General features: G+C 35.8%; 1 protein-coding gene across 1 annotated transcript in view; it reads right to left on the bottom strand.

The window, feature by feature from the left end:
* The window catches only part of LOC121737272 (G-protein coupled receptor dmsr-1-like), a 49,806-nt gene that overhangs the window by 8,487 nt on the left and 27,615 nt on the right, over positions 1-13,704 (bottom strand). The window contains exons 2-5 of the mRNA XM_042128896.1: positions 12,178-12,475; positions 9,604-9,762; positions 8,089-8,225; positions 3,677-3,779 (exon numbers count right to left, since the gene is read on the bottom strand). Of these exons, the coding sequence (XP_041984830.1) occupies positions 3,677-3,779; positions 8,089-8,225; positions 9,604-9,762; positions 12,178-12,423 (645 nt within the window). The 5' untranslated portion in view covers positions 12,424-12,475. The remainder of the gene's footprint in view (positions 1-3,676; positions 3,780-8,088; positions 8,226-9,603; positions 9,763-12,177; positions 12,476-13,704) is intronic.

The raw sequence follows: 13,704 nt of genomic DNA, 5'->3' as shown, positions 1-13,704 counted from the left end.
ACAGACAGACAGACATACAGTCAAAAATTGTAAAAAATGTTGTTTTGGTGTCTGTACCCTATATACATTCATAATATTATGCATTTAGTAAAAAACGGTTCTTTCAATATTACAAACAGACACTCTAATTTTATTTATATGTATGTATGTATGTATAATTGTATAGATGTATAGATAAAATATGTTTCCCAACATTGCTACTATGTGTCGTAAACTTTAGGTCGTAAAAAAAATTAAAAAAGAATATTCCAGATTCTGCGTTAGATGTAGAATATTCGACAAGTGAATATTCACTGTGATAGTTACTGCAACGACATTCAAACGAAATCCGCAACAACCCCGTACTCTCACGTTGTGTGTCTATTAAAATGATATATTGGATTCGCAGAATAAAACGTGTATAATAACTCCATAGAATAAAACGTGTCAGATATACCAGTCGGTTGGATTTCGCTTGAAATCTGGTCGACAGTGATGTTTTAAGGGCCCGGTGTGCCCGCACTACCTCGAAGGCTCGAACTAGCGCCACCCACAATTTCTTTTTTTAGAAAACCAGACTTTAAATAATCAGAACAGTCATGCACTTGATAGTCTTGATAGTTGGTGATTGTTATAACTTTTTTTTTGTTCAATAACATTCATTTACGACAATTTTTGGCTCCAAAAGTGGCCGTTATTTGAAAATTCTTCTAAACAATAAAATATTGATTATTGAAAAATAAAAAGTTACAACAAAAATATTACACGCTTTACCTAGCGCTCATATTTTTTGTTTTTTGAGATTCTAGAAATAGAATTAAATTATTATAAGGAAAAGTACTGCGGGCCAGTCGCAAATCTCAAAAGTCATGTCACATAACGATGCGTTTAGTCAATTTCCATACAATTTGGTTGCCAAATTCGCTGTTTAAGTTATCGAATGCAATTTTACTAATTCCTTAGCTTAAGTGCCATATCTACAATCTTTTAGCTCTGTCCAAGGTAGCCAATCGAAGTGATCGATGGCATGACGCAAATAATTAAAGTACGAGGTTCGTCCCGCCTTAATTAATATTGCCTTTGGGGTGTTACTTTCGCCAATCTTTCATTGACTAGCCTACCTAGCATACGCCAACGAGATATCTCACTCTCGAGATCAAAATCTCGACATTATCTCGACGAAACTCTATAAAAATGTGTTATTTCGATGATAGATCTACGCGAGAAAAAATGTTTGTCATGCTAGGGTGAATAGAGATGAAGAGACAAACCATCAAACATCGAGAAAACATGTAGAGTGAGATATCTCGTTGGCGTATGCTATGTAGGCTGGTATTGCCTCGACGAAATACAAATTATAATAATTTAATGATTATAGCTTTAGGATTTGTATCACGTAATGTTTTGTTGGCAAACTTAAATAATATTTTTGGCTCCAAAAGGTTGTACTGAAGGTAGCTTTTTAGGTATGACATAGGTACAGAAGTTGATTCTAAATAAAAACCATAAAAGCAGTTTTGCTTGTATAAAACTCAATATGAAAGTAGAAAAATGTAAAAAAATATATTTAGTACATTTTATAATATACTTAGTACATTTTTTTATATAAACTCTATGTGTATTTAAGAAGTAGGTATGTATAAAATTTCACATTTCTCTATAGCTTATTCTATTAGCCAAATATCAAAATATATAATAATCAAGTGTGCTAAATACTTAATTGAGATTTATCTAAAACTTAAAATACACAAGTATGAAAAAACTAAGTGAAATCTAATATTAGTACATGTTAAATTATTTTTTAATTGCAACATGGTGCCATAGATAAATGTCTTAATTGTCCTATTTGATCTGTCAATGTCAACGTCATTTTGTCATTGCCCTTGTCCTCTCTCTTTTGTATCTGCCATTCTGAATATAGTATTGTTCTCGTATGTTTTCTCGTTTTAATTTCCAAATCCAAACGCTATTAGTTAAAATAACAGTAATTTCCATTAGTACAGTTATTATTACCCTTTACTACGTTGCCATGTTCAAACTAAGTTTATTAATTTTTACAAACTACATTAAGGTTGGGTTGCACCAGAGGCGTGGTTAAAGTTAAAGTTTAACTAAAGTTATTTTTATAGTTAAATATGGCGTCCTTTGGCTTTAACTTTAACCGGAGAAATTCACGTATGAGCGGAGGTAAGGACGCCATATATTTTAACTTTAACCAAAGATTTGACATTTTGCACTGTAGTTAAAGTTAAAGTTAGCTGGTGCAACCCAGTCTATGTGTACTTAATTCATTTATGTACAGTCAGCCTGTTATGCATTACAATGCCCTAATAACATTACTATACTATACAGGGTGCAATTAAACCTTCCTGCCAATTTTTTTCCAGGGCTAAGGTATCACTAAGAGATTCCATTTAACAATAAAAAATTGGGTGTTATGTTTTTTTCAATGACATATTTTATCCTATTTAAAATCGTTGCAGAACGGTCACTCGCGGCGCGGGAGAATGAGAGGGGGTAACGCGGGAGACGCATCGTGTCCATTAATTGTAGTGTTTTTTAGGATAACTTTCGAAAGCTATTTCTCATTATAAAAGAAAAAATACGTGTATTTTTATTTTTAACTTAAAAATTAATAAAGGATCAATATATCAAAATTTGGCAGGAAGGTTTAATTGCACCCTGTATTATACAGGTAAGTTCATAATAATGCCTCCCACACTGGTTTTGGTTACGGTGATCGGTTTCGTGAAACTGGTTTCGCCTTCGTAGGCCGTAACCGTAGGATTGATATTTTGATAGTGCTAGTGTATGTGCCGTACACGAAAGCGCGCTCATGTTCTTAATCTTATAATTCTGACGTGAACGTGAGCCAAAAACTTTGTATCCCTTTTCTATTCTTTTTACGAAAAACGGGGAAACGTTGGTGAATGAAATTTTGCACACTTAAAGTTTATATGGTGAAGGAGTGCATCGAGCTAATATTATTTTGAAATTATGCTTTTATCATACATTTTTTTAACAAATAAAACATTACGTCACACACTACAACACACACACTAGGAAAAATGACAGGTTTTTGAGTGACAAGCCTAAACATACGAATTATACTCTTTTATTTATGGTTGAAGTCTGTTGACAACAAGGTGACAAATTGAAAATGGATTATAGTTTTTTTTATTGAATCTAAGATACTATTAGACAATGCTTACACGGCCAGTCTGAGATCAGCTGAGACCCAAAGACAAGAGTTGAAAAAAATATGATAAAGTCAATATTTTTTACAAAATATAGGTAGTAGTCCTAATGTCGTTGAAACTAAGGTCGAATTTCGACCATTGGGCGATCTTTAGTATACTCAGTTACGTAAGTTCATCATCTGCCGATAAGTACATTTCTCTGATAATAATTATAGGGTATACTATCTGAGGCTTCGTTTAAATATCACGTTATCACATTTCTGGTAATCATCATCAACAGATGTCGTGATTTTTATCACAGGATTAGTGGTTACTTATGAAGGTACAATCAGAGAGTTGATTCATAGGCAGATGGCCTACGTAATTTGGTTGCGCTATGTCAAACCCAGCCGTCAGATCACGACTAACATTGAATGGACATATAACCCGACCAAATGACGTATCCGCTGGACAGGTCCGTCATCTGCCCCCGAATCAATTTATTCGATGGTACTCACAAAGTATGAGGGTATGCACAGCACGGGTGGCAGGAGGAAACTGCACAGGATAGCCAGCGAGCAGCGCCGGTCAGAGCATAATGATGCGCCATGCGACGGGTACCTTGGAGAGGGACAAGCATACATTTAGAAAGAGGCAGCTATAATTATTATACTACTAGACTATATAGATAGATAGATTATGGAGATACTCTTTGCTAGGATAGGCTATCTACAACTTTTTTGACAGGTTCTCCATACTCTATCTGTCAAGTAAGGTGGTAGATAGCATATCCGGCACTTATCAGGAGTGGTGAAGCAGGCCCTTAGTCTAAAGCTTATTTTTGTTGATGGTTCTTTACTTCAGCAACATACTGTATTATTCTTGGTACAAGTGCAATATAAAACAATATACGTCTTGTCCTGGTGGAAATATGAGCAATATTCTTCATACTGTACATAGCTGGTGTACTGAACTCGACCTTATTCATATGGGGACAGCGTTCATAAGTGATAATACTCGTATGAACGATGTTATTAGGTGTGCTTCTCTCTTGGGTATTTTTATTTTTAAGCGATGTTTTCTATGCTAGTTATTTTCTATTTTATCTTCAACTTAGATATTTTTTGATCATGATATACTACGTTTTAGTAACAGATGTTTGCCAGGACAGCTAGTATTATATTATAATACTAAAAATCTGCTTTAAAATCAATAAGTACTTTTGGCTTTAACTTAATCAAGTAAACGAGTAAGATCTCTAGATCAAAGTCCAAAGTTGCTTGTATTTCAAGAGATAGTTGCACTTGCATCGGAAAATTTTATATATTCTTTTTTAAACTCTAGCTGGTAGCTGCAGCAATGAACTATCTGAAACTGTCAAACTTTATACGCTTTGAGCATTTTTCAAGCTTTCTGATTTCATAAAAACTATTTTGCTCAGCAAATTAAGTCATCAATCATCATCAACCTTATCCATAATTTTTAACAAATAGCATTTTCGGTCACAAGAATCGACTTTTGTAAAAGCCAAATTCTTGTAGATACGTTATATTCTGTACAGGTTTACAAAGCTTTTCTATAAAGCTTACAATGTAATCATCGTATATACAGTATACACAATTTATCTATTTGCCCATTAGCGAAATATGACGAAATTTTAAAAACATGTGAACTATCAAGTCCACATGTTTTTAATTTAGTTAGATACAGTGCAAGAAACTAAACTTTATGCCATAACGTTTGGTTTCTTGCGCTGTATCTTTGGTTGGTCTTGTTAGAGAAAAGAAGAAAAGAGAAGAGAAATGGCAAAAATGATCTGAATAGCAAAAGCGGAAGTCAAGTAAAAACTTCGATTGCAGATTCTTGGAAATCTACTGTTAATGCGGTCAAATTCGACCGCTTGGGAGTTGATAGTTTAATGCTATATCAACGTAGAAAGAATTTAATATCACCAGAATTAATTTTGATTTGATACACGAGGCTGAACCAAAAATAGATTATGAAATTAAGGAAAATTGATATCAATCAAAGTAATGAAAACTCTAGCTATCAGTTACCAAATATAGTAATTAATAGCTCTTCAAAGCGGACATAATATTTTATCATTACAGTAAGAGGAAATTACCTTGCTTATCATGATAGACCCTATAAAAGCCCGTAGGCCTGAAAATTTTATACCTATGCAATGTTATATAAAAAAAACCTGGAGAATCCATACTTCCTTACTAATATTACAATGCGAAAGTGTGTCTGTAAATAAATAAATAAACGTTTATGGGGGATTTTGACCATTACACCACAAGAATAATACAATTGAAAGACAAAAAAATTGAACGTAAAATTGAACGTAATTGTATATGTCGTAGGATGATTTGATAAATCCGTGTTTTCGCGAAATCCCTAGAATTTTCGCGAAAATTCGATTTATCAAATCATCCTACGATATCGTAGGATGATTTGATAAATCGAATTTTCGCGAAAATTCTAGGGATTTCGCGAAAACACGGATTTATCAAATCATCCTACGACATATATAACGTTTATGTTTTTCTGTCTGTCTGTTACCCTCTTCACGCCCAAACTGCTTGAGTGATTTTGGTGAAATTTTGGTATATGATATGAGACATTTTGTGAGCCGATAAAGGTCATAGACTAATTTTTCTTGCTGAAAAATGTACAGTTTCAGTGCGACAAACAAACTGAAGTTGTGGGTATTGTCAAAACTGTCAAACTGACAAATGTCAAATCAGTACCTACAAAAATATAGAAATGAATTGCAAGCAGAGTTGCATTTTGCGATTTTAGAAAAATGAATTATATTATGATTCATATCATGATTCTTCAAAGCGACTATTTTAGCCCTGCTGGTATAACTATTATAAATGATTGTTAGCTATCAGGCATATATTAATATGTGCACAGGCATTCTTTTAAAAGTGCGTTTTTTACACAGCTATAATATTTTTAACTGTGAAATATCACCGACTTTTTTGTATGTTTCAACGATGCGACATCTATTTGTTCCTTCACAACCTTTCTTAAGCTATACTCAGTCACGGATTAACCCTTTATCAAATTAATCAATTGCCTAAGGCAGGGGTTCCCAAGCTGTACGCCGCGGCGCCCTGGTGCGCCGTGGAAAGGCAAGAGGGGCGCCATGAGTCGATCCTCCACCATTATCCAAAACCACAAATATGTACTGTAAAATAAAAATATAATATTAATTATGCAAAGCAGGCAGATGATTAAAATATATTTGTTTATTATTACTTATTTACCTGCTTAACCTAAGGTGTTTATTTATGTATATTTTTGTAATAGCTAGCTAGAGTGGGGCGCAGTGACAAAATATTGTGCTGAAAAAGATTGGGAGCCCCTGGCCTAGGGCATAACGTCTGAGGGGGCACCAGAAGAGTAAAGAGTCAAAGACCGATTCTAGTTGAGATAATAATATGGATATGGATGTCCCACAGGCATGGATTAATCCGTCACTGGCTATACTTGTACTATCCTCCACTCGGGCTAACTTGTCGCTAGCGGTCGTTGACTCCCTGTCAACAACTTGTCATTTTCCATATAAGCCCCGATTGACAATGAAGTGTCAGATATTGCCAATCGTGGTTTTATATGGAAAATGACAAGTTTTTGACAGGGAGTCAATGACCGCTAGCGACAAGTTAGCCCGAGTGGAGTATAATATATTGTATTTGGTGCTATATTGTGCTATCTCTCCGAGACCACGTAGTTCGAGTTACCGATGCGACATTTTTTACGTTTGGAAGAATTTAATACATCGTAAAACACGTACCTAGCGTGAATGCAAAACTTTTTATAAAGGATTTCAGGCATAGTAAGCTCACGTGTTGAAGTTTAAATAGCTGAAAATAAGCTTTGTGTAAGTTTAGAAAGCGCAGTGACAAGTGCTATGAAACGAGCTTTTGTGTTAATTTCTGGTATTCAAATTGTAAAATGAATAATATTAATACATAATATTTTAACCCCTATTTACTTACTTTACAACAAAACATTGTACTTAGGGTATAACTTTTTAACGTTGTTCGTGGCGGCCGAAAAGGAAGATCTTCCAACTGAGCGAGATAGCATGTTTGGTTGGTTGTATATATTATTATGTCTTGCCGTTCGCCGAAACTTCGATAGCGCGATGTAGGATTGTTCGGCGAATTGTGGGTACCGCCACAACTTTATTGTTTGTTTATTATAGTGTGTTTTTTTTTATTAGACAAAGGTTAAAGTTATTTAAAGTTTAAGCAAACTTTGAAATAAAATATGGGCTCAGAAGCTGGTAGTTTTTAATTTCACCTAAAGTCATGTTTAATTACAAGGATTATTTCCCAAGTGTGTGCGTGTTATAGTATTACATTTTTAACTAATACATATTACACAAACATTATGGCAGTAGAAAGTAATACTTATCTTTAACACGTCAAATAGAGATGCTTCTTCAATCATGGCCCGAGCAAAAGTGTCGGAACACGTAAAGAACAGTTTTTTATAACGTGTCCCCACTCTTCGACCCGCCCACTGGTACAGTTTATACAAAATAATACTAGTTTCATTATTAGCATAGATTCTAAACTATTTACATATTTTTAAAACAATCATAAAATCATAATATTTATGTAATATGTATTAGTTAAAAATGTAATACTATAACATGCGCAGTTAACAAGAGACAGATGACCGACACGACTGGTGAGAGATCCGCTCCTTTTTTAAGCCCATCCGACGCATTGATCAACTTTCTTGTGAGAAAATCAGGAGCCGATCACATGATTTTTTGTATTGTCCTAACTAAACTTGAAAACATGGGCGATCGAACCCACAATTCACAAACTCGAAGCCAAAAGCCACGTTCTGAAACACTGGACCACGGAGGCGGCTCAAGATTCCTTACATTTTAAGTACTCACTTGATGGCCAGGTATCTCCATATAGCCAGGGTGAGGGTAAGCAGGATGGAGGCAGTGTGCAGCAGCTGGGTGAAGTGCATGTGGAACAGCATGAACACCGCCCACGAGTACGGCCGCTCCGCCTGTCCGGGGAACAGCTGGAAATATCATCAGCCATCAGCCAATCGATTTCAGTCAAATGTCATACTACAATTCTTTCTCAATTGGGAAGGGGATAGGCAAATAAAATAATAAGTAATATCATAATTATAAGAATGTGAGAAGAACGCAAATAAAGTTATTAAACTCTTCTTAAAAATCATGAGTGTTTTCTCTCTCCTCTCTCTCTCTCTCCCTCTCTTTGTTTACTGCTTAATAAATGACATTCCCTGTTTTTAGTATGTTAGGTCACACTGTAGTATACAAATACATTCTCTTTGGTCACACTGACCAGGGAATGTCACCGTGTGACTTACGTTAATATAAAATTTTTGTTGGTTAATAGGTAACGCGGGTTAGATCGAACAAGGCATGAATCAATTAATCCATCCATACTGGTCCATCAATCATCCATTGAGAAATTTGTATTTTATCACAATTGTAACAACGGTGATGATTAAAACGTTGAAAGTAGATGGATGAATTTACTGTCACACCATTAACGAGATAATCTTGTAACTTGTACGGTGTACCATCGTAGAACTTGATTCATAAGTAGATAGCGGACCTATGTGATATTGTCGCGTTATGTGAATTCAATGTTGGTCTAGATCTCCCGGCTGGGTTTGACACAACGCGACCAAATTACATAGGTCCATTAACTGCCTATGAATCAACTTTTATGATAGTACTATCAGAGAAGTTAATTCATAGGCAGATGGCGGACCTGCGTAAATTGGTCGCGTTGTATCAAACCCATCCGTCAGATCACAGCTATGAGCTAACATTGAATTGATAGATCTCGATTCTCGACCAATAGCTTTGTCCACGTTGTGCCTTTTTTTTGTTCAACAAGGGCATGCGTTTGCTATTTGAGGGACAAATGGCGCTATGTAGCTGCCGTAGAGTATCAATCGTCGTGTCAAACAGCTGTTACGTGTCACGAAATAGCTTTCACATGTCACGATATAGCTGTCATATATGTCTGTCTGACACGACATTTGACACGAAAGACCCTACCGTCCCTCTGGTGGCAAATGGTATCGAAAACCTTCATTCACGTAGGTCCATAAACCTATAATACGACAGTATATATTATAAGTCTATGCGTAGGTCCGTCAACTGACTGTGAATTTTCTTCGATGGTACCATCGAGGAACTTGATTCCTATGCAATTGACAGACCCACATTATTTGGTCGAATATGTCAATTCAATGTTAATTGTGATTTGTCAGCTGGGTTTGACGTAACGCAACCTAACTACTTAGGTCCCCGATTTGCATAGGAATCAACTTCTCTGATAGTACATACTAAATACCATTCTCGGCAACACGCACTAGTACATATTATCCTTATTTCTGTCTCTTTTCAACTCACCAGATACCTGTATATGGAGAAAGGGACGTACTCCAGCATCACAAAGACATCGGCCACCGCCAGCCACTTCAGCAGCCTGTTGATGGGCGCCGCGGCGAGGTCGCGCCGGGTGAGTACTGCCACATTCAGGGCGTTCGCTAAGGTACCGAAAAGGCAAATCTGAAAGATATATAAACATTTTGGGTTTTTAATCGTATTTCTTCATGCAAAAGATATATAATTTTTTTTACATAATATAAACGAGCAAACGGGTCACCTGATGGAAAACAACTACCGTCGCCCATGGACACTCGCAACATTAAAAGAGCTGCAGGTGCATTGCCGGCCTTTTAAGGAGGTCGTATTGCTCCGGAAATACTGCTGGTGACATTATAATTATTGATTTTAAATATTGCACTAACAGAGTAATGAATAATGATTGATTCATGCAAGGTCGATCTACGTAATTTTGGTCAGTTTTGTTAAGCCCAGCTGTTAGATAACGACTTTCATAACCCAAAGTACGTTCTTATCCGCCATCTACCTACAAATCTATTCCCCTTATAGAGTATATAACTATGAAAGACCTGGGGGGTGAGCCAAAATCTTTTCGTTTTCGCTTCGTTATAGAATCGCCGATCAAAATGTATGGAATTGACATAAGCGTTCGTTAGTATGACGTTGACGTTCGACTCGTCTTATGTCAATTCCATACATTTTGATCGGCGATTCTATAACGAAGCGAAAACGAAAATGTTTCGGCTAAATGGCCTGCTTGTCTTTATTTAGCACATCGAAAGGCAGCACCAGCATAGGCCGTAAAAAAGTTATATACGACGTTTGACAACGTTTTTGTTAATATTCCGATATGAATATTAGTGGTAGTAGCGCCCTCTTTACGACCTTTGCGTAAAATTCGTTGTGTATAAATATTTATATCATAAACTAGCGACCCACACGGCGTCGCACGGGTATAAACAGTGACGGATTAACCCTTAATCAAATTAAGCAATTGCCTAGGGCATCACGTCTGAGGGGGCACCAGAAGAGGCGAAAAAAAATTCCGTCCTTAGGGCATCACGTCTCACTCTAACTTCACCAAAAAACACACCAAAAAGTTTCTAGGAGAAAACTAATGTTTTTAGGCGGTAAAGGCTTAAAGACCGATTATAGTTGACATACGAATAGGGGGGCCCACAGGCATGGATTGCTTAGGGCATCAAGTAGTCTTAATCCGTCACTGGGTATTAAATATATAGCTACACTGAAAAAATGATTAAAATCGATAGCCTATAATCCTTCACGTGGTCTACTTCTTATCTGTGCCAAATAATATTAAAATTGCTCCAGTAGTTCGCGAAATAAGCCCTTTCAAATAATTTCCTCCGTTTTTTCCACATTTTCCTATTAGTCTTAGAATATAGCCTATAGGAAGGCTGTAGCCTTCCTCAATAAATGGGCTATCTAACACTAAGAGAATTTTTCAAATCGGACCAGTAGTTTCTGAGATTAGCGCGTTCAAGTTAGCCCTTTCAAATAAATAATTTAGGAAAAACTTTCCTAAAAGTAATTTAGGAAGCTTTCTCATTTCCTGATCTAATTCGTTGAAAGGCAAAGTTATAATGACGATTCACTATTCAAAGAAAGGAGTTTGTTTGGCTCTTCAACTCCAAATAAATTAACTGTTCATACTCGTCTCTACAATCTACATAATGCAGTTTCAGTCTAGCGTCTTTGAAAAATTTTATAAGTAGATTGGATCACAGGTCACAAAATGTAGATATAAAGTGTTTGTGACTAGCATTGTGGTTTAAAATCAGCAAGTATGATATATTTTTTTTTAATAATTTCTGGCCATTAATTTTACTCGCTCTCATTCATGATTTGTGATCAATTTCATATAAACGTAGAGTATAATTTTGCGGTTGGGGAGAGTGATTTCGGAGGCCTAATTTTTAGTACTTATTTGAAAAGAGAACACAACCAGATTGGCCAGTCTTTGGACTTTTCGCCCACATCCATTTTTATGTTATTATAAAAAAAATATAAGCCTACGATTTGCCTATAGCCAATGATGAAATACTCAAACCAGATATGTTACTACCGCGCGCGTTGTGAAGCTTCAAATACGGCCCAATTGGGCAGTCTGTTGTTTAGTCTGCATCGAGCACAGTCACGAATGTGCCGCGTCTTGTCTTACCTAAATAAATTGAAAATGACGTCGTGCGTGTATCGAAAATGCACCAATTATGACTCGAAAGTAAACAAAACACATGGAATCTCTTACCACATGTCTTGATTGCAATAAATACCTCGATTATTTACATTTTCAATTTTTTTTTCGGAAAAAAACGATTTTTCGTCATAGCTCAGGCGAAGAAAGAGACAGCGATACGATTCGACATTTAAAAATAGAACTGTCTCTTTTACGTAAATGGTTTTTCGTATCTTTTGTTTCACTCATCTGTCAAATTTGTCAATGTCTGCAATTTTGAATTTGAAAATTGTTCGGAAGAGATTTAAGCCGGAAAATAGTATGGACGTAACATATCTGTATAAGTAGAATATCATTGACTATAGCAGAAAAAAACATACCAAGAAACTAATATATCCATGGACGCTGTTATACGCCAAGATCACACTTCGGAATTCCCCCGCGCAGTAATCGGTAAAATCGCACCCTTTTACCGACACAGTAATATTGTATTTGCTTCTCATGTCTTCTAGAACCTTCAGCCATTCTCCTATGTCACTGTTGTTGTTGGTCAACAGTGATATGAGTCTTGTGTTGTCGACGTCCGTGTCGTTATAAGTTGTGTTGTACCGCTGTCTCTCCAGCATGTTGGGTGATTCTCAAACTGATCTTTGAACTGTGACGCGAGCCATTGTGTACCTGCAACAAAAGAATATGATAGCAATATAGAAACATAAAATGACATTATTTTTTTTTTGCGTTTCAATATTAGGTATTTTAGAATCTCGACAAGTGCAAGCGGATGATAGATTAAGAAGGATGTAAACGTCTTATGTTATAAGTAAATGCGAAAGTATATCCGTAAATCGCTGAATAGAATTTGATTTTGGTGTATGGGTGAATTTCCCAAACGCATTTTTTACGAAGCTGGAATGGAAATGGCAGTGTAAAAACGCTTTTCAGGATGAAATTAGATGTTATCAATTAGTTTGGGTATATTTTATAAGACGCGACTGTCATATTTTTTTTTCGACCACAATACATTTAAATAAAAAATTCTAAGAGTGGAATTTTTACCTTCGGTGACGTACCTAAACTTTTTTTAGTCCTAATTTTGTTAGCGAGGCAAAAACTAGAAGTAGTACATACACAGCGATTATTTTGTTCGATTAATAATTTCTCAGAGTCACAGAAATTTATTTTCGGTGATTTAAAAAGAAACGTGAATGATTGTCGAAAACAGGAGACTTATACAGGGTGTAACAGAAATAAGTGATAATACCTACTTTAGGGTTTGTTCGTGTTCCTTCTAGAGAGTTCACTGTGAAAGTAGCAGCGCTGAAAGACCAAAAAATTTTTTCACTTTTGTATGGGGAAACTCGTGACGCTCTGGCCCTTGCCCATACAAAAGTGAAAAAAAAATTTCGTCTTTCAGAGCTGCTACTTTCACAATGAACTCTCTACAAGGAAGACGTACACACCCTAAAGTATTATCACTTATTTTTGTTACACACTGTATATTATTCTAAAACTCAAGTGCTATAATATAGTCACGCATTCCGAACAAAATAATATGGTTTGCTGTGTCACTGCGTTTTCTCGCTGAAGAAGTTACTTCGGTGACTCCCGACAATTTTCCTAACATTTCCTTGACTGAATTTATCATATTATTATGATTGAACTACGTCATGAATGGAACATTTATGAATTACTAAAATATATTGCCCGAAACCTCGCTTCGCTTGCACAAAAAATTGTTTATCGTTATAAACAAATTTTTGTGCTAGCGAGCTGTGTTTTTCCACAAAAAAACTCACGTGTCCTAATGGCCTACTTGGCCTTTTCTGAGATACGTAAGTATCTTTATATATTTTTTTTCAATGGTAGCGTGAAGAGGCGACAGAAATAAACACATTTAAAACAGGCTA

This window comes from Aricia agestis, chromosome 20 (assembly GCF_905147365.1).
Source record: "Aricia agestis chromosome 20, ilAriAges1.1, whole genome shotgun sequence".
Classification (NCBI taxonomy): domain Eukaryota; kingdom Metazoa; phylum Arthropoda; class Insecta; order Lepidoptera; family Lycaenidae; genus Aricia; species Aricia agestis.
The sequence above is the reverse complement of the archived record's forward strand: the minus strand, read 5'-3'. Positions and strand labels throughout refer to the sequence as shown.